Raw genomic sequence first — 27,068 nt, 5'->3', positions numbered from 1 at the left:
AAATGATCTGGGCAAAAAAATAAAGACAGCTCACTATTATGCTGAAATAAAGTAGAAAATTTATCAGCGATACAGTCTGCACAATACATTCTTACAGCAAGGGTTTCGTTTTCAGGTGTCCTTGTTGAGAAACGATTTAAGAACCTGCGTGATATCTTCAAAAGGAAACAAGAAGACATACGTGAAAAACAAAGAAGTGGAGCCGGAGCAGCCGACATTCCAACAATAAACTAGCCCCATTTTGAGGCCATGCTTGAATTAATGGAAGGAGAGTGTCAGCCTGTGGCATAAGTTCAATATTAGCTAACTATTGAGTACCAAACAAAAGAAAAGATTTAATTCACATGACTGTTATACATACACATAAATACACACATATCAATACGCATAAGTACACTGCACATAAACATAGAAGTCCCAAAAGGTAATTCACAGTTGGAATGCATGTGATCATGAACATGGTGGCAATGGGCTATTTTGATGCCGAATAATTGTGGCTACAGCTACGAAGAATAACTCTGTGCATCATTCTTTCAGAGTACTGTGCAACATGAGTGCCATTGACCAAAGGTAATGAATAATACTTACCCTTCATTGAACAGAAAATGAAATGTTTTGGTTAGCATAGCACAATGCATCAGCACATCGCAAAAAATATAGCATACCGTATAAGTGGCACGTGGACAGCTTCACAAAACAGAATATTGAAGACAGAACAGTAAGAATGAGAGAATTGAGTGTACTTCCGTGTCATTCTCGGCTCTCATTTACCAAAAGAAGGAAGGCTTAATACAAAATCTAAAAATCTAAAGAGATCGCTTATTGCATGTGTCATGAGGCCGTTCATAGACAAGCATTGCACATATTCATTACAAGAATGCAGCATAAGCACTTATATTTTAGCAAAACAGTGAAAATGCTCTAAAGATGCACACAATAGCACTGACAGAATCACATATTACATGTTCTCTTGCAGCAGCCACATCACAGCAGAAGAGGCTAAGGAGAGGTGAGCATGAACAAAAATTTTCGGTACCATGTGCATGCATTGAAGCTGTACACGCATGGACTTGAACCTAGAAACATTTTTTATTACTAGGTGATTGTACTTTGCAAAGTTATGAAAAATACAAGCGTGCTTGAAAGGCGGTGTTCAGGTCGTTAGCTTGCCCAAACCACTGCATTTTTTTAAATACATTCAGCACTCAACACTGAACAAAAGCACACAGGAATACATGAGGGCACAAGCATTGTTTCTGTGTGAATGTGGTCATTGTACAACGTCAAATATTTCTGAAAAAGCAAAGTATTCATCAGCGACAATCTGCAATTAAGCAAACTAATGCATTATCTGCACACACTGGCAACACATTCATGTCAATTCGTTATGAACAAGTGCCCAGCGCTGATAGCAATACAAGTGAGCTGAATAATGTGAAGCATTCACTCATTCGTAGCTGTAAAAAGATGCTGCAAAAGTCGTATGCAGCATGTGTTCAAGAAACATAATGAGAGCAGGCACAGTTTCATCAGACACATCGTTTGCACAGCCATTTAGGATTGACTGCATAAATTTCATTCACATAGCCAGTGAGATATTGTTACGGGGTTAGAGACTCTTGTACAAAATGCGTTTACAGGGGAAAACCCACAGGCAAGATTCACAATGGCTGATTAACACCCTCGCGTGCTTATCAGCTGCTTGAGTTCTTCTTCTACCTTTACTTCATCTCCGTGACAATATCTCTTGTTCCCATTTAGATGCGCAGCCTACATAGCATTTCATTAACGTAATAGGCACATTAAACTTCTGTATGCACACCTTCCATACAGCAGTGCTCAATCAAGAGGTAACGCTAGTGTAAAATAAACCTCGTGTTGAGTGAAATCATAATGGAATTTCAACTCCCAAAGAATGCCTAAAACTGTTCATGTACTAGTGGCATCATCAAATACATAGAGAGAAATTTTCATCACTGCAGATCACCGCCTCGGCCAAGCCATGCAGCGGAACCGGAACGTACCCCTGATACGGCCGAGGAGACTGGTGTCGACACCTGCAGCAATGAGTAAAACCTTTATGAATCCACCTAAGTAATGACAAATGAAGGGCATGCATAGATAGCCAATCTATTAAATCTTAAAAACATGTTTTGTAACCTTCTTCATGTTCTAGCACATTTGGAGAATGTGCCTAATGTTTTCACACCAGATTCTGCTGCATGCAATTGTAACACTTTATAAGTTGTATAGTAATACTGCCTCCTTCTGCAGTGATGGTTCAGCAACCACCTCAAGAGAGCAGCCACTATCAAAACGGTGTGTGAACGAAAAAATTATTTTAGGTACTCCTGGCAAGAGATCACAATCACAATTTTTCGAAAAGAATCTCTTTCTGTACATTTAAGCAATATGTATAATTCACTGCAGGTCACGCTCGTCAAGACGACAACGGACCTCCGAGGGCGCTAGGTGAGATATACCGCTAACTCTTAGAGGATAAACTTGCAGATTTTTTTTAACAATCCTGCGCATGCTACAAAATACAAAACTTTATAAGATTAACGCTTGGTCAAGTTGGTACACAGACATGGTAACAAAAAAGAGTGTGAGAACGACAAGGTTGAAACAGAAGAAACAGGACAGAGCACTGACTTTAAACTGATGTTTTCATTGTGGGCACATTTATACTAAGGCAGACAGAACCCATGTAACCACCGTATTATTTAGACGTTAATATCAGAACATCAGCACCTTGTCCAAAAAAACACGAGTGTCCGTTTCAAAGATCAAAAGCGCATTTATTTCTCACAGAGAGGTAGACGCCCTATTGACACATTTATCTTTTTAGTGTGCTATTTAATTTGCTTCAGTTGCTCTATATTTTTTTCTGTCTTAGTGCCGAAAATCACAAACATCAGTTGAAAGTCAGTGCTCTGTCTTTTTTCTTCTGTTTCTACCTTGTCGTTCTCACACTGTTTTTTTTTTGCTGAATGGTGCTTTATGAAGTAACAATGCAACCTTAAAGCATTCATATGCATGAATCGCAGATCACACTTGCTTTGCAGCAATGCAGGATAGGGCACAAGCCATGAAGCTGTGGCGCAAGCGTGCACGGAGCACCTTGAACACATCAGAGCGAACAAGGGGGTCATCAAAAAAGATAACATTGGTTTCTTCGCTCTACGTAGCGATGCACGCCTCAGAGAGCTACCAGTGCACATTGCACAAGGGGTAATGCATGCAGTAGAACTTATGCTGTATGAAGCAGAGGTGAAATTGCAGCAGAGCAGTGAAGCGAATTGAAGTGTTTATGTAATGTCAGTGACACCCACCTTTTTTTATCTTGTGTTCACTTTTCTAGTCCCAACTTAAAGGGGTCATGACTGGTCACTCAACAGTTGACGATTGTCAGCAATAACAAAACTACAGAGTAAAATGTGCTAGTACACGTGTGAAAAGGGGCCTCAAGAGATTATTTTAGTCAAAAATATACCATAGAAGTGCTCGGCTCCTAAAACTCGACCTACCACAAGTGACCGCCATTTTGTCATGGCATGCGAGACGTCACAAGCCAAAGAAGCAATGGCAAATGGTATACGCATTGCACATTCACAGGACCCGTTTTGACATCCGAAATCATTTGCTGCAAGTACCAGCGCTACATTGCTGACACAGTAGCCAAGTTTCAACCCCTGGAAGTCATTTAGCTCTAGTGGAGAGTTCAACAATGCAAAAAATGTGATTGCAAGCGCAGTTGATGACGGAACACGACCGTCTGCCAGAATGCACACTGTGTAGCAGCTTGTCGAGCAAGCGGTTCGTGATGTCATGGATAGTGAGTACGTCAGTATTGCCCAACTGTCAGGTGACTAGCTGGTTTATAAAAATATGCGATTAAAAATTAGCAGCTTGACCAAGTTGCTCGAATTTTGCCAGCTTGTATGTGAACATACAAGAATCAGCTCATACAACACACATTATGGTTGAAAATTGGGTGTCGTGACCCCTTTAGGGCAACTTATTTCTGTGATAATTGTAGTGATAATCATGCAATAATCAAATATTTTAACATGAATTATTTATTTTTGTGTTTTCATGGTTATATTTGGACATGACAGTTTTCCCTGTAATGTATCTGTTGTGTCACGGGTGATTTTTCTCTTGTTTGTTTAGCTTAAGAAGATGCTATGTACATAAGTTCTGTAAGCAATAAAATGCATTTACAACCCACCTTCACCTTGTACGCCTCAAGTGCTGTTCACCACTTTGTCCTGCCAAGGCACTTAACCGTCTGTGACGAAGTAGTGCGCCAATTTATCTTGCACTTCCTTGGCATACCTACAACGCATAAGTGCCACGTGAAATTTCTGTCGGCACAGCCATGTTGGAAGACACACACTGTAAAAGGAGCATGCTGAGCTTGAAAATCTCACGCATAGTTGCATTTGAGTGTCGTAGTCGTGACGCTACATTGCCAAAGTGTTCCTCATTTTTATGTGTTAATGAGCGCTACCTCTGCTGTCTATTTTCTACGGCATCATCACAGCTTCTGATAGAATGCATATTTACTGACTAACTTTAGAAATTTCGATATGTCAAGTTTCGTGACAGCCAAGGTCAGCAACTGCTCGCATTTGAACAAAACCATTGTACACTTTTGAGAGAACGATTGCCCTGTACAGTTAAACCTAATTAGGGCTGGTGCACACCGGCGACTAGGAGCGGTCGCGCGACCATTTGCGACTGGTCGCGAACGGTCGCACTGCTTGTGCACTCCTCAAGCTGTCGTATATGCAGTGAATATTTCTGTGCCTACATATTTTGGCGAATCATAAGCATGCATCAACTTTTTCATGGAAGAGCGTACGTGCTCATATCACTCAGGTTGAAGAAGGGCAACCTAAACGTACCTGTAGCAATTTGCTTAGCATGGATTTCTGAAAAGCTGTAATTTCAAGGAGAACCTATCTCGCAAAACGTACATCACTCAAGTCTATTGTTTAAATTGCTTTCACACAATGTGCTACCGTCCACAATACGTTTTGCCAGTGTGCTACTGTCCACAGTGTACTGGGTCACTGTCATTTTAACAGAACATAGGTATATTTGTAGCAAGGTGCAGGGGTTAAATGCTGCCCACGTTTGTGAGAAATTTCGCATGTGTACTTGTGCAAACACACACCGTCGTGCATGCAGATATATAAAGGGTGGTTGGTTGAACCTCCTCCCTCCCCGATACTGAAAAATATTTTTGGCATGAATACTCTTTGAGTGCCTTGAACAGCACATCAATTTGTCCTAACAATTTGTGCATAATTGTACTCGCAAGGCTTAGGATTGTGTTTCACTTATTTTATAACATCATTAATAATTGCGCTCTATATAGTATTTGTGCATCAGGATAACAGAAAACGGGAACTGACACTTCCACAATGTAATGTTATTGTGTAGCGCAGAATCCCATTTTCTGGGATTTTACAAGCGGAAACCACGTACTGATTACGCAATAAGCCACAACAGATGGCTTTGAAATATTCACCACCTGAGATTCTTAACGTACGTGCGCAACAAACGCGCCAACTTAAGTGCATTTCGCCTCCACCTAAAGGCGATTGATGCGGCCGTAATCAAACCCGTCACCTTCGCGTAAACTGCCGACCGCAGTAACGACTGCACCATCGAGCCCGCATACGTCATAAATGCAATTCGTTCTATCCGCCCAAGCAAAACTTCCTTACAAGCGAAGCGCAGCCGCAAGCCACAGCATATTAACCTTCAAACCATACGCTCTTAACTAATGATCATGGCCAGGCAGTCGTGCGCCGAAATTGTAGGCCGGTGGTTTGTGTCCTGCTTGGATATTGCGGGGCGCAGCAGTTCGAGCAAAGAATCGAACGTTCGTGGCGGCATCCGCATGAAGCTAACCACCAAAAAAAGAATGAGATAACATATTATGCACTATATATAAGCACGTAAAACAACCATAAACTTACTCTCGGAAATACTCCTCGTCGTGCGAGCGCAAGTCGGCAAGCAAACGCCCTGTGTGGCCAGGCACTTCTCGCGAGCGAAGGGACGGTCTCACCCGCCATCACCTTGCTTGCTTTGAAGGCTTTCGTGCTGCCAGCGCTGACACGTTGGCTGAGCACATCAGCACCGCCACAACCTCTTCTTCATCACTCGACTCGAAGTCTATGATGCTGCCGGGAGAACGCTACGCAAACACAGCCGTCAAAAACAAACGCATTGCGCTCAGCGGGCTCGGTATCTGATCAGCTGATCGTCACCGGTCGCCCAAGTTCTCGTTGATAACGAGATCTGTACGTGACTCTCCGGGTTTGCGACTTCCGGTCACTGGCATGAAGCCTTGCCGGTGTGAACGTCGTTCGCATTTTGGTCGCCAGTCGCAAATGGTCGCGCAACCGCGGGTAGTCGCCGGTGTGCACCAACCTTAACACGCTGCCGTCTCTATGGTCCCAACACGGTATTTGGAATTGCCTATTTTTCTGTGATAGACAAGATCAATGGCGCTTCCCCATTGGGTCGTCTGTGCAGTTTGAACACTGGCTAAGTCGAGCTTAAACGTGTCCTTCAAAAGAACACAAAGAGAGTCTGGAGCACGATTGAAGTCTCCGGCCACCACACACAGTTCACTTGCCGCACGACTAGGTATAGACGTACCCACTACGTGTATTGTGTCCTTAAGCGAATCGTTTGGTGACAAAAACACGGCTTCGGTTATCACACCACTTTCGTCAAGCTTAACGGCACAGGCTTCACCCTTGGGCACCGCTACGTTTGGCAGTTCATTGGCAGCAATTCCATTCCTGACATAGATGCAGACTCCCGAGCTTCTGGTAGCGTCAACACGACTGGCAAAAGTAACTATGCTAAACTCGGCGATTGTGACAGCTTGTGATCGCGTGGCAACACCAACCTCTGTAAAGAGGAGAACATCACCAGTGGTCAAAAGGCGGTCACCACGAACGTCTGCGATATGGCAAATCAACGATTGGACATTGAGCAGGGCGACTGTGTAGACCGTGGCAGGGTTTGTCGTCAGCGCTCTACAGCGAGCCTATGCTGTGTCCAAGCCATGCTTGTTTAAACGCTCATACTCTGATACCAAAGCGTTATCCGTATTGCTAAGATGGTGGTAGAATGTGTGATCGTACTGCACGTTGGTCAGATACAAGCCCTGGAAAGTAGTGACACGGCTAAGGGCAACGTAGACCAGCTTTTGAGGGTGAGCCTTAGCGTAGTCGTATACCACAGTGTCGAAGGTACCACCCTGCGACTTGTGTATTGTCATGGCGCTTGCTGTTGCAAGAGGAAACTGGGTTCTGCGCATCGATACATGCCTCAAGGCTTTTCCCTTCATGGAAGAAGACATGGTTACGGGCTCGATCGGAACTCATTGTGCACAGCGCCTCACGCCAAAACGGCAGCTCACTTTGGCCTTGGTTAACGTTCCCACATCACTGGGACATTGCAGCCAAACTCCCTTTCGCATATGTCACAGAACGAGCGCTAAAAATGGGCGCGCCGCCAAATTCTTGCGGTAACGCGCGGAAGAGACGCCAGGAGGTCAAAAGAAAAAAAAGAAAACAAACATCCAAGGCTCCCCGGGCGCGTGCTCTCCTCTGGGAAGCGTGGCTTCGCCGACGAACCTCCTCACCCCACATCGGCGGCCGAGATAGCCCGCGAAAGTTCTAGAACGAAGGGGGCGTGGTCATACCGAGTTGAGTCATCGGCCGCGGAGGGCATTCCAACCGTCTCACCTCTCCCCAGCCTTCGCTGCGTATCGCGCCGACGAAATTACGAGAACTTTCTGGAATGCCGTGCGGGAGGTATTTAACCGAGCAGCCGTGATGAGAGATCAGGAGAAGACGGAATTTAGCGCCAGAGTGCGTAGGGATCCCGCCGTGTAGTCGGCGAAGGTTTTGTCCGTAGGGACGAAGCAGGAGATGAAGAGGATTTCCACCTGAGGGGTGAAGGCTCGAGCTACAGGCAAGAGCCTGTGTCTACCGCTATCGAGCGAGGACGCGTGGCAACAGCTGCGTGTGTGAAGCCGACGTGTTCGGGCGAAGAAGTTTGAAGCTTGGAGAGTGGCCTATTGAAGACGGGAGGTTTCCTGGCAGAGAAACTTCGGCGAGGTTTCCTGGAAGAGAAACTTCGAGGGCTGCGGAACGACAACAACGCTGGACATTGAGTGAGTGATTCTCGGAAGAGTATCATCTAGACTTTGGTTCCAAGAACTTTGGACTGAATAGGTTTTCTATCTCTTTAGTCTTTAAGTGTCTTGGTTGTTCAATGCATGCGACTGCATCGTAGTGCGTATTGTTGTCTGTGTCCGTTGTTCCAATTGTGGTTGATTGTACTGTGTAGTACGTTGTTTGTTTGGTGACGTATTGTATGTAACTATTGTGGAGTGTGCATTCTTGTGTATTGTTTTCGATCTGCCATTTTTGAGAATATAATATTTGTTTTGTTTATCAACTCTCGGCTCTGACTTCGTCTTTGGGCCACAGCCTGCGTCCGCTGGCGCGCCGAAAAGGACCACTTCTAAATTGTCCACGCTTTCGTGATGCGGTTCGGGGGGCCAATACTTCGACCCTTGGAATTAGCCCGGCGATCGCCTCCCTAATTAACGGGACCGGTGTGACAACATATTGTCAACGTTAAGCTCAACTTCCATTAGCGTACCAACCATGCCGTTCACCAAGCCATCTGTCACATCAATCTGCTTCAGCAGCATATACGGCCGTTTCCTACAGAACGTCACCACAGGTAGCAGGTTGCCACTCTCCGCCGAATGAGGTCTTGAATTCTCGTGGGGGCCTCACGTTTCTCTTGTCTGCTCCAATGGTCAGTCACCACGTGTATGGCGACACTGTCATGCTTGTATTCACAAGACTCAGCAACCATCCTATTATAACTGTCGACGTCGTTGTTACTAAAAAAGAGATAGACTGCCATGGGATACTGTATAGCAGCCTGTTCACGGGTGACGAAACGATCGGTAAGCACACGAATCTCGTCGCCGTTCAACTCCTTTCCGTCGCCTATCTTGATGAGGAGACCCGAGAAGCTTGCATCACTCTGTCTAACCACTTCGGTTAAAGGGAAGTATGAGAGGTGGTGCCACGGGACCACGGACGAACTGTAGACGCTTCCGCCACTCCGTGGTCTCTTTTATACCTCACTTGCTCGCACCGGAGGGAGCTGCCTAAGGTCCCTGCAGAAGATTACGTCGAACCCTCCGAACGGCTCCGTCATCTTTGAAGCCCTGAGTTCTCTCAAGCGTAAGTCCACTTGTCTGAGAAGGTCCGACGACAGCATGCTGACCTCATCCAAAATGATGCACTTCACGTCACTAAACAGCATCCGAAACGTATTCAATTCGCTTGATGTAAGTCCCCGCTCCTCCCTCCTGTTGGTCATAATGATCTTGAATGCCGAATGTACAGTTGCGCCGTTCAAAGCAACGGCAGCTTTACCGGTTGTTGCACAGGCCACGTACGCATTGACCGTACTGTTTTCCTGACCATCCCCAGACGAGATGGTACGGTTACGACAGTAGCGGTTGTAAACGTCCATGATGAGGCGCAACGTGGTCTTACCACAGCCAGCAGGCCCGGTAAAGAAGATCAGCGGTTTAGTCGTGCGGTCAGTAACGCGGTGTATCACTTCCCGTATCAACGATGCAAGCTGTTCGTTAAGCAGCCTCATGCACGCGTAGAAATTGCTTAACGGCATAACGTCGTCTCTACGGCGCACTCCAGGGCACGTGGCTGCAACCACCTTCTGTTGCGTCTTCGTCGTCACTTTCTTGGGGACCAAGACTGAATTATCATTCATGTCCACCAAGGTCGGCACCGCAGACGGCCTCTCTTCCGGTTGTTCCACTTCCTCTGTGTGATTTGCTTCCGAACGGCCAACCGCCTCGCAAGCCGAAATCAACTCCGAAACAGTTACACCAACATAGTACCTCTGTTTGATTCCCATAATGGCTTCTTTGTTATTGTCGAACATTTTCTCAAAGGCCTTGCCATCCAGAATGTCCAATTCCTTACAAAACGGCACGTACAGCATGAGATGTTCCCTCTTATAGTTTACCACGTCGTCAATGCTGTAGTTTCGGCACCTAAGCATGGCTGGCTTCTGACGCTTCCTCAAGCTACTGCGATTGTACTCGACCATAAATTCGGCAAACGTCACGCTCTCCATTTCAGCGGGACGGTGTTCATACCACTCAAGCGGTGTTATGTGCCAAATGTCACGACTCGTAGGCAGCACTCCCTGTTCCTCCAACTCGGCCTTCGTCTTGCGGCTCCGATGGCGCTCCTCTGGCCAATGGGTGTTAACGTAAATTACATCTCGGCTAGTGCAACAGATGTCAAATCGCCGGAGAAACCAGGCAGCCTCATGGGCCGACATCTCAATTGCATTCAGCATATTCACCCCTAGCTGTGGCATAGCGTTTCCAAACGACAGCTGGGCCGATGGGTCCTGTTCGATAAAAGCTTTAATGGTTCTGCCCAAGTTGGATACGCCACGATTAGCTTGTTCACGTACTCCACCACGTAAAATACACAGGCATAAACATCAAGAATTACTTCGAGGTACATGTTAGACTTCAGCACTGAGGCTATCCAAGAGTGAAAGGGGTTGAGATTCGTCTGATTCATATCCCTTTTAGGCAGCAGCGTAGGCCTGGCCAGACCACTGCCAATTACCTCCTCATACTCGTCAAAGTCACGTATGCCATGATGTTGAAGCATTTCAGTGAAGGCCTGATAGGCCTTCACTGAAATGTTTATGCCGTAGTGCTCCTACAGCGGCGGAACTCTCAGTACCTCAACCCATGGTCCCAGCACATTGCGAGAAACTATGTTCGACAGATAGGTAGTCTTGGCAAACATTCTCCTCTCTATGTTCCCTACTTTGTACTTAGCATCTGCCAAGCCACGAGGCAACTGCTTTAGCATCTCGTCCGTGTCTACCAGCACGTTCACCACGGGTCCTTAATGCCAAACTGACCGTTTCTCCAGTTCATAAGACAACGGATCTGAACGAAAGGAATGCGTGGCGAAAGTAAACACTCGGCCACATTGTTCCGAACCGGTAGACCTGGCGGCATGGCCGGGTAACAATACCCATTGGTAACATCAAAGAGTGGAATTTTCTGCTTAACGAGAAAGTTCTTGCACGTTGTAAAAACGCACGCTACGGTTTCACCCCACTCAGGCGCCGCCGCTAAACTCAACGTTTCACGCATGGCACTACTTAGCGGCGTCAAGTCTTTCATGTGCCATAGTCTTTCACACACGTCGCACACATATCCAAACGGATTGTTTACGAACTCCGTCTCGAAGGTCCGAGTCGCACTGGCGCTTTCGCTAAGTTTCACAGTATAGTCAGTCGATCGGCAAGCCTTCACGTCATCGACGGCGTCTTGTTGTTGCTGCTACGAAGATGGTCGGGCACGTCGCTCAGCCACCTGGTGACGCCGCTTTGCTAGACGTTTCTCCCTTTGCTCCAGTGTCTCCGCAGCATGTTTAGCCTTCTTCTGTTCTTTCCTCCTATGCTCAACCGCTAACTGCCAGGGGTTAAGCTTCTCTACTCTTGTGCGTTGTTGAGCAGCATCTGCGCTCTCCTCAATGGCTATACTACACTGGCAAACGCCAGTCAGAGGCGCTATCAAGCTTCTCCAGAGCAGTGTAAGACAACGAGTGTCAGATAGCTGTGAGCGCGCCGGCGCCATTACGGCTGCCCTGACTACGACATCACTCCTCCAGAAAGCGCATACCGGTGGCGGCGGCGAGTCGTGGGAGGTGCCGGCTCCGGTTCGTGACACCACAGATCGTCTGCGCATCGCATAGCAGCGCCCGCGCTGGCGCCAATATGTCTGTCAAGGCCATGACGCCACTCCTGTGGAAAGCGTTCCTGATTGTCTAGAATTAGCTTCATTATCATGCTTACAGCTGTTGCAATGACACACATACGGTATACGTATTATGTGGTACATGTATATTTATTTTGCCGGGCAACTACTTAGGGATTCGATGAGTTAAGCTTCTCCGCTCTACTGCACCGTTGAGCGGCATTTGTACTCTCCTTCTCCATGGCTATACCACAGTGAAAAACGCCAGTCAGAAGCGCTGTCAAGCGGCTCCAGCGCAGTGTCAGGTCGTGCACAGGGAAGGCGCGCGCGTCGGCGTCCATGTGTCTACCAAGGCTATGACGGCACTCCTCTGGAAAGCGCACACCGGTGGCAGCGAGTCGCGCGCGGCCGCGGCTGAGTCCGAAGGAGGTGCGGCTCCGGTGCGTGACACCACTGATCGTCTGCGCAGCGCATCGAATTGCGCGCACACCGGCTACGAGCCGCGCGCGGCGGAGTATCATTGCGCATGCGCAGACCAGTGCCACGCGAAATCGGCTCAGCGAGGCCAGTGTAGCTAACGTTACAAAACTTTATTTCAGTCCTGCAGGACGCGCTTAGCGCGTAGCGGGAGTCTCCCACGTAGGAACCGACAGCGAGTACCTGGCGGCCGATTCGTGGGCCTGCTGGACGGTTCATTGCTGGTCGGCGAGAAGTGAGCTCCTGAAGGATCTCTCCTACTTGTTTGAGGTAGAGTCGGGAGGAGTTTTTCTACACTCCCAAAGTATGTGTGCGAGTGTCTCCGTGTGTCTTTATGATGGGCATGTGTCGCAGGGGTGTGCATCAGGATAATAAACGTGAAGCGTGGCAAGGTTTGGGTACGTGTGTGTCTGTAATAGACGTAGGATTAATGCCTGCCATCCATTAAGTTTCGGATGCGGGGGTTGAAAAATGCGGCGTTCAAGGTAAAAGTACTTTGCTATGTCTTTGTACGTAATGGGAGCATCCCGATTGGTCTCTAACTCCACAAGAAGGGGTCGCCCTGTGGTGGTGCAGTCGGTAAGTGCGCGCGCTGCATCATGGGCGATCTCGTTGAGGTTAGATAGGGCACCCGGCACTTGGCCGAGATGCACGGGGAACTAGATGACAGTGTGGTGCTTCAGGGCACTCGGGACCGCTCTGCGCAGGATACGTAACGCCTGGTCAAAGATGACTCCGCGTTCGAAGGCTTCGATGGCCGGTGTGGAGTCGCTGTAGATGAGTTCCCGTTTGCTGTCGAGCATAGCTATAGCTAGTGCTTACCATCCTAATCGGAATTTGCGCATATGTCCCCCTTGCCCAAGTGCACGGCCAAAATTGAACCCTCACTGGAGACAGATAAATCTCTGATTAAAAAGAAGGCCGGGTACAGGGACTTTTAGGGGTGAAGTTCCTTATGGCGGGGCTTGTGCGTCTCCCGTTGATGTAGTGCTCAACCTGTGTCACATATCCGCATACCAGAGACACATACCTATCTTGGGGCTCATATCCCCAGTTTACATGTTACGAAAAACGTAGAACGGCGTCGTTATCACGATATCTGTGTTAACAAAGCACTGACAACAGAAATGTTGTACAAACATTCTTTTAGTCTTTCGGTTGTCCGCTGAATGGTGGTACTCGTATATGATGAATATACGAAAAAAGAAGCGAGATCGTGGTACTTGAAGTGCTTACTAGATGAACGGGCGCACGCACGGATGGACAGACAATCAGACTGACAGACGGACAGAGAGACACACGTACCAGATGAAGGGATGCACAGACGGACGCATGAACTTACGCACAAACGGGCGCACATACAGACGCAATGACGGACGGATTGACAGACGCTTCGCCCCACTCATCCTCATTCTTTCCATGGATATTTTATTTCGAGTTTCCGTGTGATTTTATATTATTGAAAACAGACAGTAAAACACCAGCCAAACACCGTAAGGTAGGTGATCAGGTGGGCCGAATGGTCCGCTGAGCGAATAATAACTGGAAGGGGGGGGGGGGGGCTCCAGTGCAGGACTGCCTTGCGACTGGCACATGCATTTGTAACCAGTAGAATATTATATTCTACCCATACCTCCACCTGCGGAAACAAGACGAAGATGTACTTAAAGCCATCCCTCCCAAAATTGTGAAGTGGGCCCTCGAATTCTCCATTAACACCTCTAACCAGCGCCTTCTAGGCTTGGACATGGTGACTAAGTTTATGGAGCTTCGAGAGGCCTGCCCTAAAAATCAGTACACTCCACTCTCACAGAAGTTTTAAGCGCCAGCGTAGCGCTATTGTGGAGTAGGGGGCTGTCAGATGAAGGACCCTCGTTCGATTATTATTATGTTCACGGTATTTTCTTTACGTTTAGCTTTTTTTGTCCGCTTTGTACGATAGCGGTTACCGAAACCCGTGGCGGCAGCGGGCTGCTAGAGCGCCAAAATCCGTCTCTGTTGGGATCTCGAAGCAGCTTTCGCTGTAAAACTTATTCAGTCGCAGCCGATACAATTGGGCTTAATAATATAAGTAGAGTACAACGACGAACACTCGGATTCCCGTTGAAATAAAACAAAAATAAAAATGAACAGTCACATATATACTGTCTCGCCAGTAACTGTTCAATTTAAAGTGTAATTTTCTTTCCAGTAATTTATAGCTAATTTGGTTACCTATAGGCTCTATGAGTAATACACCAGGTAAAATACGACCAAATTCACCTACGTCTCGGCCAAACCTCTGCACTGCGTCTGAGCCATGCTGCGAAAATAGCAACAAATACATCAGCGCTTTTTGCAATGATGCAAAACAAATACGCAGGTATATTAATCCTGCCATAACTTAGTATGCCCCAACGCAACACAAAAAGCAACTACAATGTTATTATTGCCGGTGTTTCAGGTTTTCTGTTAAATCAGGTATTGATGTGTTGTTAAGTGCTATATACTGCATATCTAAAATGTTTTTTAAACATAGCGATTGATTGATTTGTGGGGTTTAACGTCCCAAAACCACCATATGAATATAAAAGACGCCGTAGTGGAGGGCTCCGGAAATTTCGACCACCTGGGGTTCTTTAACGTGCACCCAAATCTGAGCACACAGGCCTACAACATTTCCGCCTCCATCGGAAATGCAGCCGCCGCAGCCGGGATTCCAACCCGCGACCTGCGGGTCAGCAGCCGAGTACCTTAGCCACTAGACCACCGCGGCGGGGCAAACATAGTGAAATGTGTACGCCTGTTTGTGCCTTTTCATATATGTGTTCTTTTTTTTCTCAGAAAGTAAAAAAGAGTAGCTTTTTTTATTGGTCGTGTATTTTACAGTACATTTGTTTTTGTTGTTATGTGAATTGTGTACGACAAAGTTTGCACTGCTTAAGCTGCTGTCTGGGTGACGTAGCCTACTCAAGCACCTTGTGGGCCTTTTTCTGTGTGTCCAAAGACAACTGTAAATTGTCTTTAAAAAGATTCAAGCTATGTATGAAACAAATGTTCCATAAATATTTTTATTGTCTTGGTATATATGGCAGTTTTCTATAATTCGTTCCGTTTTCTACATGCAAGAGGATAGTAAGAAGAGAATAACTGAAGCAGCTTGTGTTTTGGTTAAATATTCAGCCGGTGTTTGCCTTACACCTCAGAAACCTGTGAAGCTGACCAGTTAGTTAGGGTCGTTCACTAACTTTCTAAAGTTAAGGCATGCAGTTTCTCGGTCATATATTTTCAGCAAATATCAGTTTCATCTTTTTACCTCGTTATTTACAGACAGGCACTTTTGTTTTATGCCTGTCTGGGAGACTGCCCCGATTTGATTATTATTACGCCAGAAATAGGTAAACTCTCTATAATCAAAATACCAAGAACCATGTCTTCTAGGAACTCCTATATATGTGAACTAATCAACCGACACTAACTTTTACCCAGCAACGAAAATTTTAAAATGACAACCCACTTTCTAGTTTCAGAATAGGGAAACATATAATACGTTATCTATCTGTGAATCGTTGTGGAAGCTCGGCATTGCGGCAGGTGGTGATTAACCGTTTTTAGTTTTTTACTTCTAATTTCCAGAACCAGTACAGTAACGACACATCTGCAGACATGTCGTTACGTTTTGTCTATCAATGCTTTCTGAGGTAGAACCGCTGTAAGACAACCAAGTTGTAAGAGGTATTTCACGTCTTGTGTTTTCCATGAGCGGCTGAAATACTTGTGTATTCTTTCTCAAGAAGGTTCTGCTTGTACGCAATTGCTTTGTATAGCACGTGCCTCTAAGCTTATGCGTTCAAGCAAACTGATAAGGCACTGCCACGGTACAGCGTTCATGAAAAGTGCGTAGGCCATCATGCTTCCATATAAATACACGAGATAGTGGTCTGAGAACTTTTGAAGCACCTCCCCCCCCCCCGTACGTCTCTTTATTGATTTTTTTTTGTGCAAGCCATCTTGTGCTTGATATTCTTCGCGCCGAAATGGTGCAAGTAACGAGCTCACGATGTGGTCATATCTGTCTTGTTTTGTTGTTTTTGTTTTTTCTAGTCACGCGAACCTCACGAATGCGAATGTACTTGAAATCAACATTAAAAGTGCGTAGAAATTATCCTCAACATATTTCCATAGATTATTTTTATTGATGTATCTTTTCCGTGGCCTCCACATGGTAGTTATCGTATACTGACAGCTCCTTCACTCCACCATGGAGCGTTTGAAAGATAAATCTCGGTGAAAAATTATGACGTTTCCTTCTTTTACAGAAGTTGCTGAAAACGTGGAATGAAACAGTGCCTCCACAAAGATGAGTCTGAACCTGACCTCCACCCGCATACCGAAGAGACGAAATCTATTCCCCTGAGGGACGTGACAGCTAAGCACACTGAAGCGGTGATTTAGGGGAGGTATGGGTGGCAGCTTGAACGGTATGCCAGCTAACGCTGCTATTCAAAATGACGTCTCTCGCGGATCTCCTCTCCCTATTCCTCTGAAGATTATTTGGCGTCAGTACTCCAGAAATCTATTTTCCCAGTTCTGAAATTCGTAGTTTACACATAATACCATCAGGATATGCCTCTCGAAAGATATGCTTCAGAATAGACTTGTCAGAATATTACAAGAAAAAAATAAAATTTAGGTACAACAAGGAGCTATAGAGGACAGTAAATTCTGGTCCGTGGATTGCAATTCAAACGGCAGTGGGCCACGTTATTCAGACCCCGGCCAATAGTCATTGTTTCAGTTGTGTTGGAATTTAAAAAATGAAATTTTCATAATCAGTATTTTTATTAGGCCCCCGTGATAGTCCCTGGCACGCATGTACGCATGCTGACAAACTACGTCTTCACTGAGCCTATGGGCCCCGCCACGGTGGTCTAGTGGCTAAGGTACTCGGCTGCTGACCCACAAGTCGCGGGATCAGATCCCGGCTGCGGCCGCTGTGTTTCCGATGGAGGCGGAAATGTTGCACGCCCATGTGCTCAGATTTGGGTGCACGTTAAAGAACCCCAGGTGGTCGAAATTTCCGGAGCCCTCCACTACGGCGTCTCTCATAACCATATAGTGGTTTTGCGACGTAAAACGCCACATATCACTGAGCCTATGGTCTGACGCCAAGGCATACTCAGTAACTCTTCCCTATAAAAAAAAATTGGTGTATCCCACGCGTTGTTGAAATCGGTGGTCGAGTAGTTGTATGTGCTGCATTTAAAGCCTTCTTCCGAGCGTTAAGATGTGGATCTAAATGATTTTGTAAGTCTGGTAGTTGTGCGCACTACTTAAGCTTCGCAGCTAAGTCGATGACACTCGTGTTTAAAGGGTAACTTATTGAACAACGCAACACTACTCACGTTAAAGCAAAGACATCAGTAGTACCGCAATGCAACGCACATTATGGTATGATCATAGGCGTATCTCCCGGGGGGGGAGGGCAAGGGGGGCGATGGCCCCCCTCATGAGAATAGTAGAAGAACTGAGCCCCCCCCCCTTAGTTTTGGTAGTGGCGATTGTCGGTTGCCGCTGAAAAACAAATTGAAGGAAAATTTTCATTCAGTGCAGGAGCAACAGAATTAAATATAATAAGATTTCATAAGAAATGTTTTCCAGTTTTCTGCTGAGAAGGTTTCTTTCTGTGTCTCGTGAACATGAACTGTATGCTTTCTGCATTGCGGGTCACAGACATTGTCCTCGGACATTGCTGAGGAAGCTACCACTCAGCAGGTACTGTTGAACATTAAACCACTGTGTCATGCCTATTTTGCGATTTTCTTGGCGTGAAATTTACATCACAGGTGGTGAAGCAGATGCAGGCGAGAACCAATTAGGAAACGCTTCGTGGACCAATTGAGTGCTGTTTCCACGTTGAAAGTTTTATTATGTTTTTTTTATAAAACGAACTGAATCGTGTCTGCCATGTGTCAACGAGTGCGTAGAAGGGGCCCGAGTCGGCAGAGCTGAAAATGAATTCTACTAGAATTTCCAATTCACCACCGTCACCTAAATTATACTGTACTATACGTTGAAACAATCGTGGTGTAGGAAGAGGAGGGCTCAATGAGGAAGGAAAGGGAGGTTAGCCAGTGTTGGCTTGCAGCAATGCAAAGCATTCGACACGGGCAAAGAGGCAAGCCTTGCTTTGAGGCTTCTCCGTGATTTGATCGACCTTAACAGGGAGATAGTCCACAGTTTTCTGGAATAAGCAGACTTCCCAAATGAGGAGATTTTCACCGCTTTCTAATCATGCTTATTTCTCCCTATCCACAAATAGTTCAGAAATAGTTGTACATGCGCAAAAACGGCTCATTATGGATACATTACAACTGAGAGTATTTAATAAAATCACAGGAATTCATGTGACCCACTGCAATAAAAGCCACCACCAGATTGATCACCGGGCTGATTCCAACTGACATACTTTCTTTAACACATCTTCACAATAATAATAACACGTGGTTTTCTGAAAATAGTAACATTCTGCTACCGAAAGTAAACGCTAACTATAGTAAAATGACAGCGTTGTTTACTAAAATTAATTGTCAAATTCACTTCAATAAAGTGATAAATCAAGCCCTTTATTACATTTTCTGGCGTCCACTAAAGCAACCTTTACTAATCACACACATCACCTGAGTTATATGTGTATTGGTTTACTATGTGTGTATATCACTTGCGAAGTAATTGCGTATGTGCTAGTTTCTTATGTTGAAATAGTTTCTTGCGGTTTCTCAGTTGTGAGTCTTGGATTATGTTATTTCTACTTGTTCTAACAGGAGGTACCTTGACAGTTTTGAATTTGGGACCTACTTTTGTATTATATTCTTTTTTTTCATTGTATTGTAATTCTCTATTCAATATGTTAAGTAACATTTAAAGTTTAAAAAATAATCTCTAATGAATTACACTCCGACGGAGACCCTGTTCGAACATTCCGAAAAAGCTTCCCCGTGCACAATAATGCACTGAATAATGTGCACGCGTAATTTTAACGCAACAAGTTTTCGCAGATTTGTAACATTGCTTATCATGTAGAAAATTTCACGAAATACAAACTTTTTTTTCGCTATTAGTGATGATGATGTTTGGAGTTCAGTGGCGCAAAGGTCACGTCATGGCCGAAGAGCGCCAGCTCATTAGGCTATAGATGCGCACAATGATTATGATAAGCGGCTGTATAAGGGCCTTAAACTTCCTCCTGCTCAAGTGGGTAAAAACATAAAAGTAATAAAACCATAACTATGTCTTTAAATATATGTGGTGTCAATGAATGACGTAAGTTTGTGTTAATGAAAACGACAGTGGGCATGTTTGGCATTAGCACAAGTGCCTCGATCGTTCACACACTTGCGTCCAAGGGCTGCGAGGCAAGTGATTTGTTCAGGGTAGCCACCGCAGCGGAAACCTCTCTGGAGAGGTCGTGATACGGAAGGTCCGGGTATATGACGCGAAAGGTACGGACGTCTCTCAAAAAAGCCAACAACGCTCTATGTGTGAAAAATGGTTCACTACCAACGAACATTGCAGGGCGAAGTGGTATCTGTTTTCGGTAGGGTAATGGAAAGTGTTGTCTGCTCAGCGTGCCTAATTCTTTACACTGGATTAGATTGTGAAGTACGGTGAGTACTTCTCTACATCTGTCACACAAAGGTTGATCACCATTAGACAATAAAAATGAATGTGTAGTGTATTCATGGTATGTTCTTAACTTTGGAAGTATTACTTCTGTGTGGCATGATTTCGATACTGGCGGCCAGTGATCAAGTTGCGGCTTGATAACATGCAGTTTATTCCCAGTGTGTGTGTGTCCCATGCGCTCTGACAATGAAATCTCAGTTTTCATTTTAGAAAAGGTTTATAGTCAAGTGTAGGAATAGGTATTGATTTCGTAACAAATTTTGCCAGTTTTCCGCGGAGAAGGTTTTTTTTTTTCGGGTCTCGCGACCATGAGCTGTATGCTTTCTGCATTGCGGGCCACAGACAATGCACTTGGACATTACAGAGGACATTGCGAAGTATTGCGTTGCTTCGTTGCCATATCCAGCTAGCTGGTCCACCAAAACGTTACCTTGTGTTTCGTGGTGCCCTGGCACCCAGCAAACTGGGTGCACATACTGTTTCGACAAGTAGACTGTGCATAAAAGTGTCTAAACTGAGACAAAGGTGTGGTTTTGTGCTCTTTAAGAGTTTTGAGAGCTTTTACAACGCTTAGGGGATCGTGGATATTATGGCCTTCTGTAGTTTTGTTTGTTTAATGTGTATAACGGCCGCAAGAATCGCGTAAGCTTCGCCAGTGAAAATGCCTGTATTTGGAGTGCAGTACGCCGGCTTCTGAAAAGGACCGGCTGACGGCTGCGTACGACACGAAAGTGTTGGACTTTAGGGCATCTTTACAGAACTTAGTGAATGTGAATTTATGTTGTAATTCCGGGAGGAATGTGTGAATATGTGCCATGGGCGCGTGCTTTGTAACCTCCAAGAAAGACACGTCGCAATCTATCGCCTGCCACTGTCATGTTGGCAGGCATGGTACGGGAGCCATCAAACGTTGTTCAAGTGACATACCGGTTTCCTTCGCTAGGCTCCTCATACGGATTGAGTAGGGCTATCTCATAGAAAGCCGTTTCTCAAACACAGCAAGACTTGACGTGTCATTAATTGTCGAATGTGAAGGGTGATTCTTGTCTGCGTTTACATTAAGATAATATTTAGAAGACATGAAACATCTATGTAGGTAGAGAGATCATTCGTTCAATTCCAAGTACAGGCTTTCCACAGGGCTAGTGTGAAAAGCACCCGTAGAGAGGCGGATGCCTAGATGATGAACAGGATCAAACATTTTAAGGGCAATCGGTGTCGCAGACTTCTATCCTATTGTGTCATAGTGTAGGCGGCTACGTGTGGGGCTTTTATATAAATTCATCCGACAAAGCTTGTCACTTTCCCACGTTGTGTGTGACAACACTTTTAGAACGTTCATGGCACTTGTTTGAACGTTCATGGCACGTGTACGCACTTGTTTTTTAAATACTTGAGGTGTGGTGTAAAGGTTAGCTTGGTGTCCAAGATTAGGCCTAATAATTCCTGTTCAGTATTAACAGAAAGAAGTTGGCCATGCAGTTGAATATCGGGTTCAAAATAAACGCCTCTCTTCCTGAAGAACAAGACACACATGCTTTTGTGTGAATTCAGTCGGAAACCATTTTCTTCTGCCCATTTGGAGACTGTTCAGACCAAGCTGAACCTGCTGCTCACACATGGTTAGATTGCAAGATATCAAGCCAAGCTGAACGTCGTCGACCTAAGTTCAATAAAACATATTGCGAGAGATGTACAAGCGCAAAGAATTCATTTTGATAATAAAAAGTGTGCAACTAAGCACACCACCTTGCAGCACGCGTGTTTCTTGGAGAAATGTTCAGGAAAGAACGCTGCCAATTCTAACACAGAATGTCCGCTTCAACAAGTAACTTCCTATTATATTAAACATTCCACCATGCACGCTAAGGTGGGATAGGTCTCTGAATATTTCAAACCGCCATGCTGTATTATATGAATTTTCGATATCGAGGAACACAGAGAGAAAGTATTCCTTATGAACGAAAGCGTTTCTGATCTGTGCCTTGATGCGAACAAGGTGGTCGGTGGTGGATCTGCCCTCTCGAAACCCGCACTGGAATTAGTTGAATAAATCCTTTGTATCAAGGAATTGCACAAGTCGGTGGTTTATCATCTTTTTCCAAAAGTTTGCACAGCCAGCTTGTAAGTGCAATAGGCCTATAACTCGAAACTGAAGAAGGCTATTTGCCCTGTCTCAAAATGGGAATAAGAATAGCGTTTTTCCAAGAAGTGTGAGTAACGCCAGAAAATCAAATAGCATTGTACGAAGTAAGGTTTGTGTCCTTCGATTGGTAGGTTTTTCAACATATCTTACTCCACATGGTCAGAACTTGGGGCGGCATTACTGCAGGAGCTTAGTGATGTTTGGAGCTCAGCTAAGCTGAAAGCTTGCTTATATGCCTAAATCTAGTACACTTGAGTTTCAGTTTTTGCTTTTATATTCTTGTTCCGTATATTTTGGAAAGCGTCAGTATAGAGTGACGAGCTGGACACCCGTTCGAAGTGTGCGCCGAAGAAGTTCGCCTGATCTTCCAAGCTGTCACTCTGTGTGTTTACGAGTGGGAGTGAGTGTACTTGTCTTCCTGCTATTCTACCAACCATGTTCCTGACTTTATCCTCCGGTGTATATAAATTAATCCTTGATAAGGACTGCCATATTTCTATTCTGGCCTGCCGACGCGTTCTCCTGCCTTGAGACTTATTTTTCTTAAAGCTGTCAAAATTCTCGGCTGTCGTTGAGTTCCGAAACAACCTCTATACCCTGTTTTGCTCCTTTCGCGCATTATAACACTCAGTGTTCCACCATGGTACACGTCGCTTGCCAGGTATTCCAAATGTTTCCTGTATGCACTAGGTGGTTGCGTCATTAACAAAAGCTGTGAAGTACTGCACATCTTCATCCATGCTTAACCTACATATGTCAGTCCAGCTTAAACGAGTAGTGTTTTTATACTGTTCTCAGTTCGTTTTGTTTACCAGCCATTTGGGAACACGTGGAGGACATTTCTATGATGTTTTACTCAATGTTACAGGAAAATGGTCACTTCTATATGGATCATTCATGATATTCCATTTCTGTAGGAGTAGAAGTGAAGGAGATATGATACGGAGGTCTATAAACGAGTAAGTTTTGTTGGCGATATTATAGTACGTTGGCTCTTTTCTGTTCAACCGACAGACACCAGAAGAGAAGACCAACTGTTAAGTGAGACGACCTCGTGCATCACAGCGAGAGTTGCCCCACATACCACTATGTGCATTTAGGTCTCCAAGAAGCAGATAAGGTTCAGGTAGTTCGTTTATTAAAGACTGGAATTCACGCGTTTCAATACGGTGCTGTGGAGGTATGTACAGAGAGCAGAATGTGACAAGTTAGTTCAGAAGAACTGCTCGGCCAGCCATCACCTCAAGAGATGTCTGGAGTGGTAAATGTGTACACGCTATCCTTGATTAACCGTATGGGCCACGCAACCAGATGACGCCATAGCTTCATCTCGGTCCTTTCGGATTATGACGTAAGCACGTACATAATTTGTATGGCGTGTTTCCTGTAATTTGGCGTGTTTCCTGTTCACACAGGACGTTTGGTGCGAATTTGTGTAAAAGCTCTTGGACATCGTCGAGGTTTTTAAGCAGTCCTCTGACGTTCCAGCGTATAATTTATCTCCATATTGGAAGTAATACATGATGATGATGATATAGGGTGTTCTTAGCGCAAGGGCCATTTGATGGTCAAAGAGCGCCAGTTCATGAGACAGGAATGTGGACAATGGTTGTGATTAGCGGCTGTATAAGGGCCATAAAATTCCTCGCAGTAAAGCGGGTAAAAACATACAAGTAATAAAATCATGACCATGCCGTGAAAGGTGTGTGTGGTGTGAATAGGTGACAAAAGTTGGTGATAATGAAAAACAATGGTGGACATGTATGGCATTAGCACAAGTACCTCACACGTTAGTACCCTTGCGTGCAAGGGCCGTGAGACAAGTGCTTTTCTGTGTAGCCACCGCAGCAAAAACCTCTCTAGAGAGGTCGTGCTATGGTATGCCCGGGTATATGATATGAAAATTATGAATTTCCTTTAAAAACGCTAATAATGATTTGTGACTAAAAAGTGGTTCCCTACCGACGAACATTGCAGGGTGTAAAGGTATATGTTGTCGGTAGGATAGTGGGAAGTGTTGTCTTCTTAAAGTGTCTAAATGTTTACATTGAATTAAAGCGTGAAGAACTGTTAATGCCTCACCACATTTATCACACAATGGTGGATCACCACCGGACAAAAGATGTGTGTGTGTCGTGTATATGTGTCTTATCCTGAGTCTTGTTAGTGTTACCTCTGTTAGACGTGATTTTGATACTGGTGGCCAATGGCCAAGGTGTGGCTTGATAACGTGTAGTTTGTTTTGTGTGTGTGTATCCCACTTGCTCTGCCAGTAGTCCCTGAGTTTTCGTTTGAGAGACGGCTTAAGATCAAGGGCCGAGATTGATGTCGGTGTAATGGCGGTGCTTTCGTGGGCGGATGCAGCAAGCTGATCCGCCATCACGTTGCCTCGAATCTCACGGTGCCCTGGCACCCAGCACACAACAACATGTCTGTTGTGTGTGTGGAGGGTGCATAAAATGGAGTAAAGTGAAACTAGGACAGGGTTTTTTTGTTTTTTAAGACTGTGCAGAGCCGTTACCACACTGAGGGAGTCTGTATAAATTACTGCTTTTTGTATTTGTGATTGTATGATGTGTTTAGCTGCCACAAGTATCGCGTAAGCTTCCGCTGTGAAGATACTTGTGCCTGGATGTAGAGGGCCAGCATCCGAAAAGGAAGGGCCAACAGCAGCGTAGGACACAGAGGAGTTAGACTTAGAGGCATCTGTAAAAAACTCAGGACGTGTGTATTTGTGTTGAAGTTCCAAGAAGTATGTTCGAATATGGGCAATAGGCGCATGTTTTGTAACTTCTAGGAAAGACACATCGCAGTCTATAGTCTGCCACTGCCACGGTGGCGGATATGCTACAGGAGCCATTAAACTGTGTTCTAGTGAGATTCCAGTTTCCTCAGCTAGACTCTTCAGGCGAATAGAGAAGAGCTGCCTCATCGAAGGCCTGTTTTGAAACAAAATTGAGCTCGACAAGTCATTAATAGTAGAGTATGAGGGGTGCCTCTTGTCTGCTTTCACCTTAAGGAAATATACAAAGGACATGTAGGTTCTTTGCAGATGAAGCGACCACTCATTTGACTCAACGTAAAGGCTTTCTACGGGGCTGGTGCGAAAAGCACCCGTAGAAAGGCGGATGCCCGAATGGTGCACGGGATCCAGCATCTTCAAAGCCCTTTGAGTCGCTGACTGATAAACAATGGCCCCATAATCTAAGCGGGTGCTAATAAGGCTTCTATACAGGTTCATGAGGCAGTTCCTGTCACTACCCCACGTAGTACGTGACAGCACTTTTATAACATTCATGGCTTTTAAACAATTTGTTTTTAAATACATATTGTGGGGTACGAAGGTCAACTTGTTGTCCAAGATTAAGCCTAAGAATTTATGCTCGGCTTTGACGGACAGACGTTGCCCGTTCAGTCGAATGTCGGGTTCCGAGTGCATGCCTCTCTTTCGAGAGAACAAGACACACGTGCTTTTTTATGGGTTAAGTCGAAATCCGTTTTCATCTGCCCATTTGGAGACCTTATTTAAACCAAGCTGAACCTGCCGCTCACACATGGCCAAGTTGCATGACTTGAAGCCAAGCTGAACGTCGTCGACATATGTACAATAGAACATATTGCGAGGAATGGACAAGTGCAAAGAATTCATTTTGATAATAAAAAGTGTGCAACTAAGCACGCCACCTTATGGCACGCCTGTTTCCTGGACAAATGTTTGGGAGAGCACACTGCCCAGACGGACACGAAATGTCCGGTTTGACAGGTAACTTTCGATTATATGAAACATTCTTGCGCGCACACCAAGGTGGGACAAGTCTCTTAGAATTCTGTAACTCCATGTAGTATCATAAGCCTTTTCGATATCGAGGAACACAGAGAGAAAATATTGTTTATGGACGAACGCGTCTCTGATCTGTGCCTCGATACGAACAAGGTGGTCTGTGGTGGATCTACTTTCTCGAAACCCGCACTGAAATGGGTCGAGCAAATTATTTGTTTCAAGAAAATGTACTAGTCGGCAGTTTATCATTTTTTCAAAGACTTTGCACAAGCAGCTTGTAAGTGCTATAGGCCTATAGCTCGAGGGTAAAGAAGGGTCCTTGCCCTCTTTCAAAATGGGAATAACAATAGCCTCTTTCCAGGAGGTAGGAATAGTGCCAGAAGACCAAATAGCATTGTACAAACAAAGTAAGGTTTTTCGGGTTTCGTTTGGTAGGTTTTTTAACATTTCATACACCACACCGTCAGAACCTGGGGCAGAAGTACTGCAGGAGTTTAGAGACGTTCGCAGCTCAGCTAGACTGAAAGCTTGATTGATTGATGTTTGAAGTTTTGTGGCGCAAGGGCCGTTTCACGGCCAAAGAGCGCCAGTGCATGTTACTAAGAATATGGACAATGATTGTGATAAGCGGCTGTATAAAGGCCATAAAATTCCTCGCGGTAAGGCGGGTAAAAACATACAAATAATAAAATCATGACCATGCCGTGAAGGGTGTGTGTGGTGAGGATAGATGACAAGAGTTGGTGATTATAAAAGCGATGGTGGATATGAATGGCATTAGCACAAGTGCCTCACTCGTTCATGCCCTTGCGTCCAAGGGCCGTGAGGCAAGTGCTTTCTTGTGTAACCGCCGCAGCGAAAACCTCTCTAAAGAGGTCGTGCTACGGAATGCCCGGGTGTATGATATGAAAATTATTAATTTCTTTTAAAAACGCTAACAATGATTTATGACTAAAAAGCGGTTCCCTACCGACGAACATTGTAGGGTGTAAAGGTATATGCTGTCGGTAGGGTAATGGAAAATGTCGTTTTCTTAGAGTTTCTAAGTGTTTGCACTGGATTAATATGTGAAGGACTGTCAATGCCTCTCCACATCTGTCACACAATGG

The 27,068-nt window shown here is 45.2% G+C and overlaps 1 protein-coding gene across 1 annotated transcript in view; it reads right to left on the bottom strand.

Annotated features, from left to right (window-relative positions):
• Positions 1-315: 315 nt before the first annotated feature.
• Positions 316-27,068, bottom strand: part of LOC119178295 (uncharacterized) — a 110,360-nt gene continuing 83,607 nt past the window's right edge. Inside the window, exons 5-6 of the mRNA XM_075887038.1 lie at positions 4,235-4,341; positions 316-2,057 (exon numbers count right to left, since the gene is read on the bottom strand). Of these exons, the coding sequence (XP_075743153.1) occupies positions 4,262-4,341 (80 nt within the window). The 3' untranslated portion in view covers positions 316-2,057; positions 4,235-4,261. The remainder of the gene's footprint in view (positions 2,058-4,234; positions 4,342-27,068) is intronic.

The sequence above is a fragment of the Rhipicephalus microplus genome, chromosome 1 (genome assembly GCF_043290135.1).
Source record: "Rhipicephalus microplus isolate Deutch F79 chromosome 1, USDA_Rmic, whole genome shotgun sequence".
Lineage (NCBI taxonomy): Eukaryota > Metazoa > Arthropoda > Arachnida > Ixodida > Ixodidae > Rhipicephalus > Rhipicephalus microplus.
Note: the sequence above shows the minus strand (reverse complement) of the source record. Positions and strands in the feature narration are given on the sequence as shown.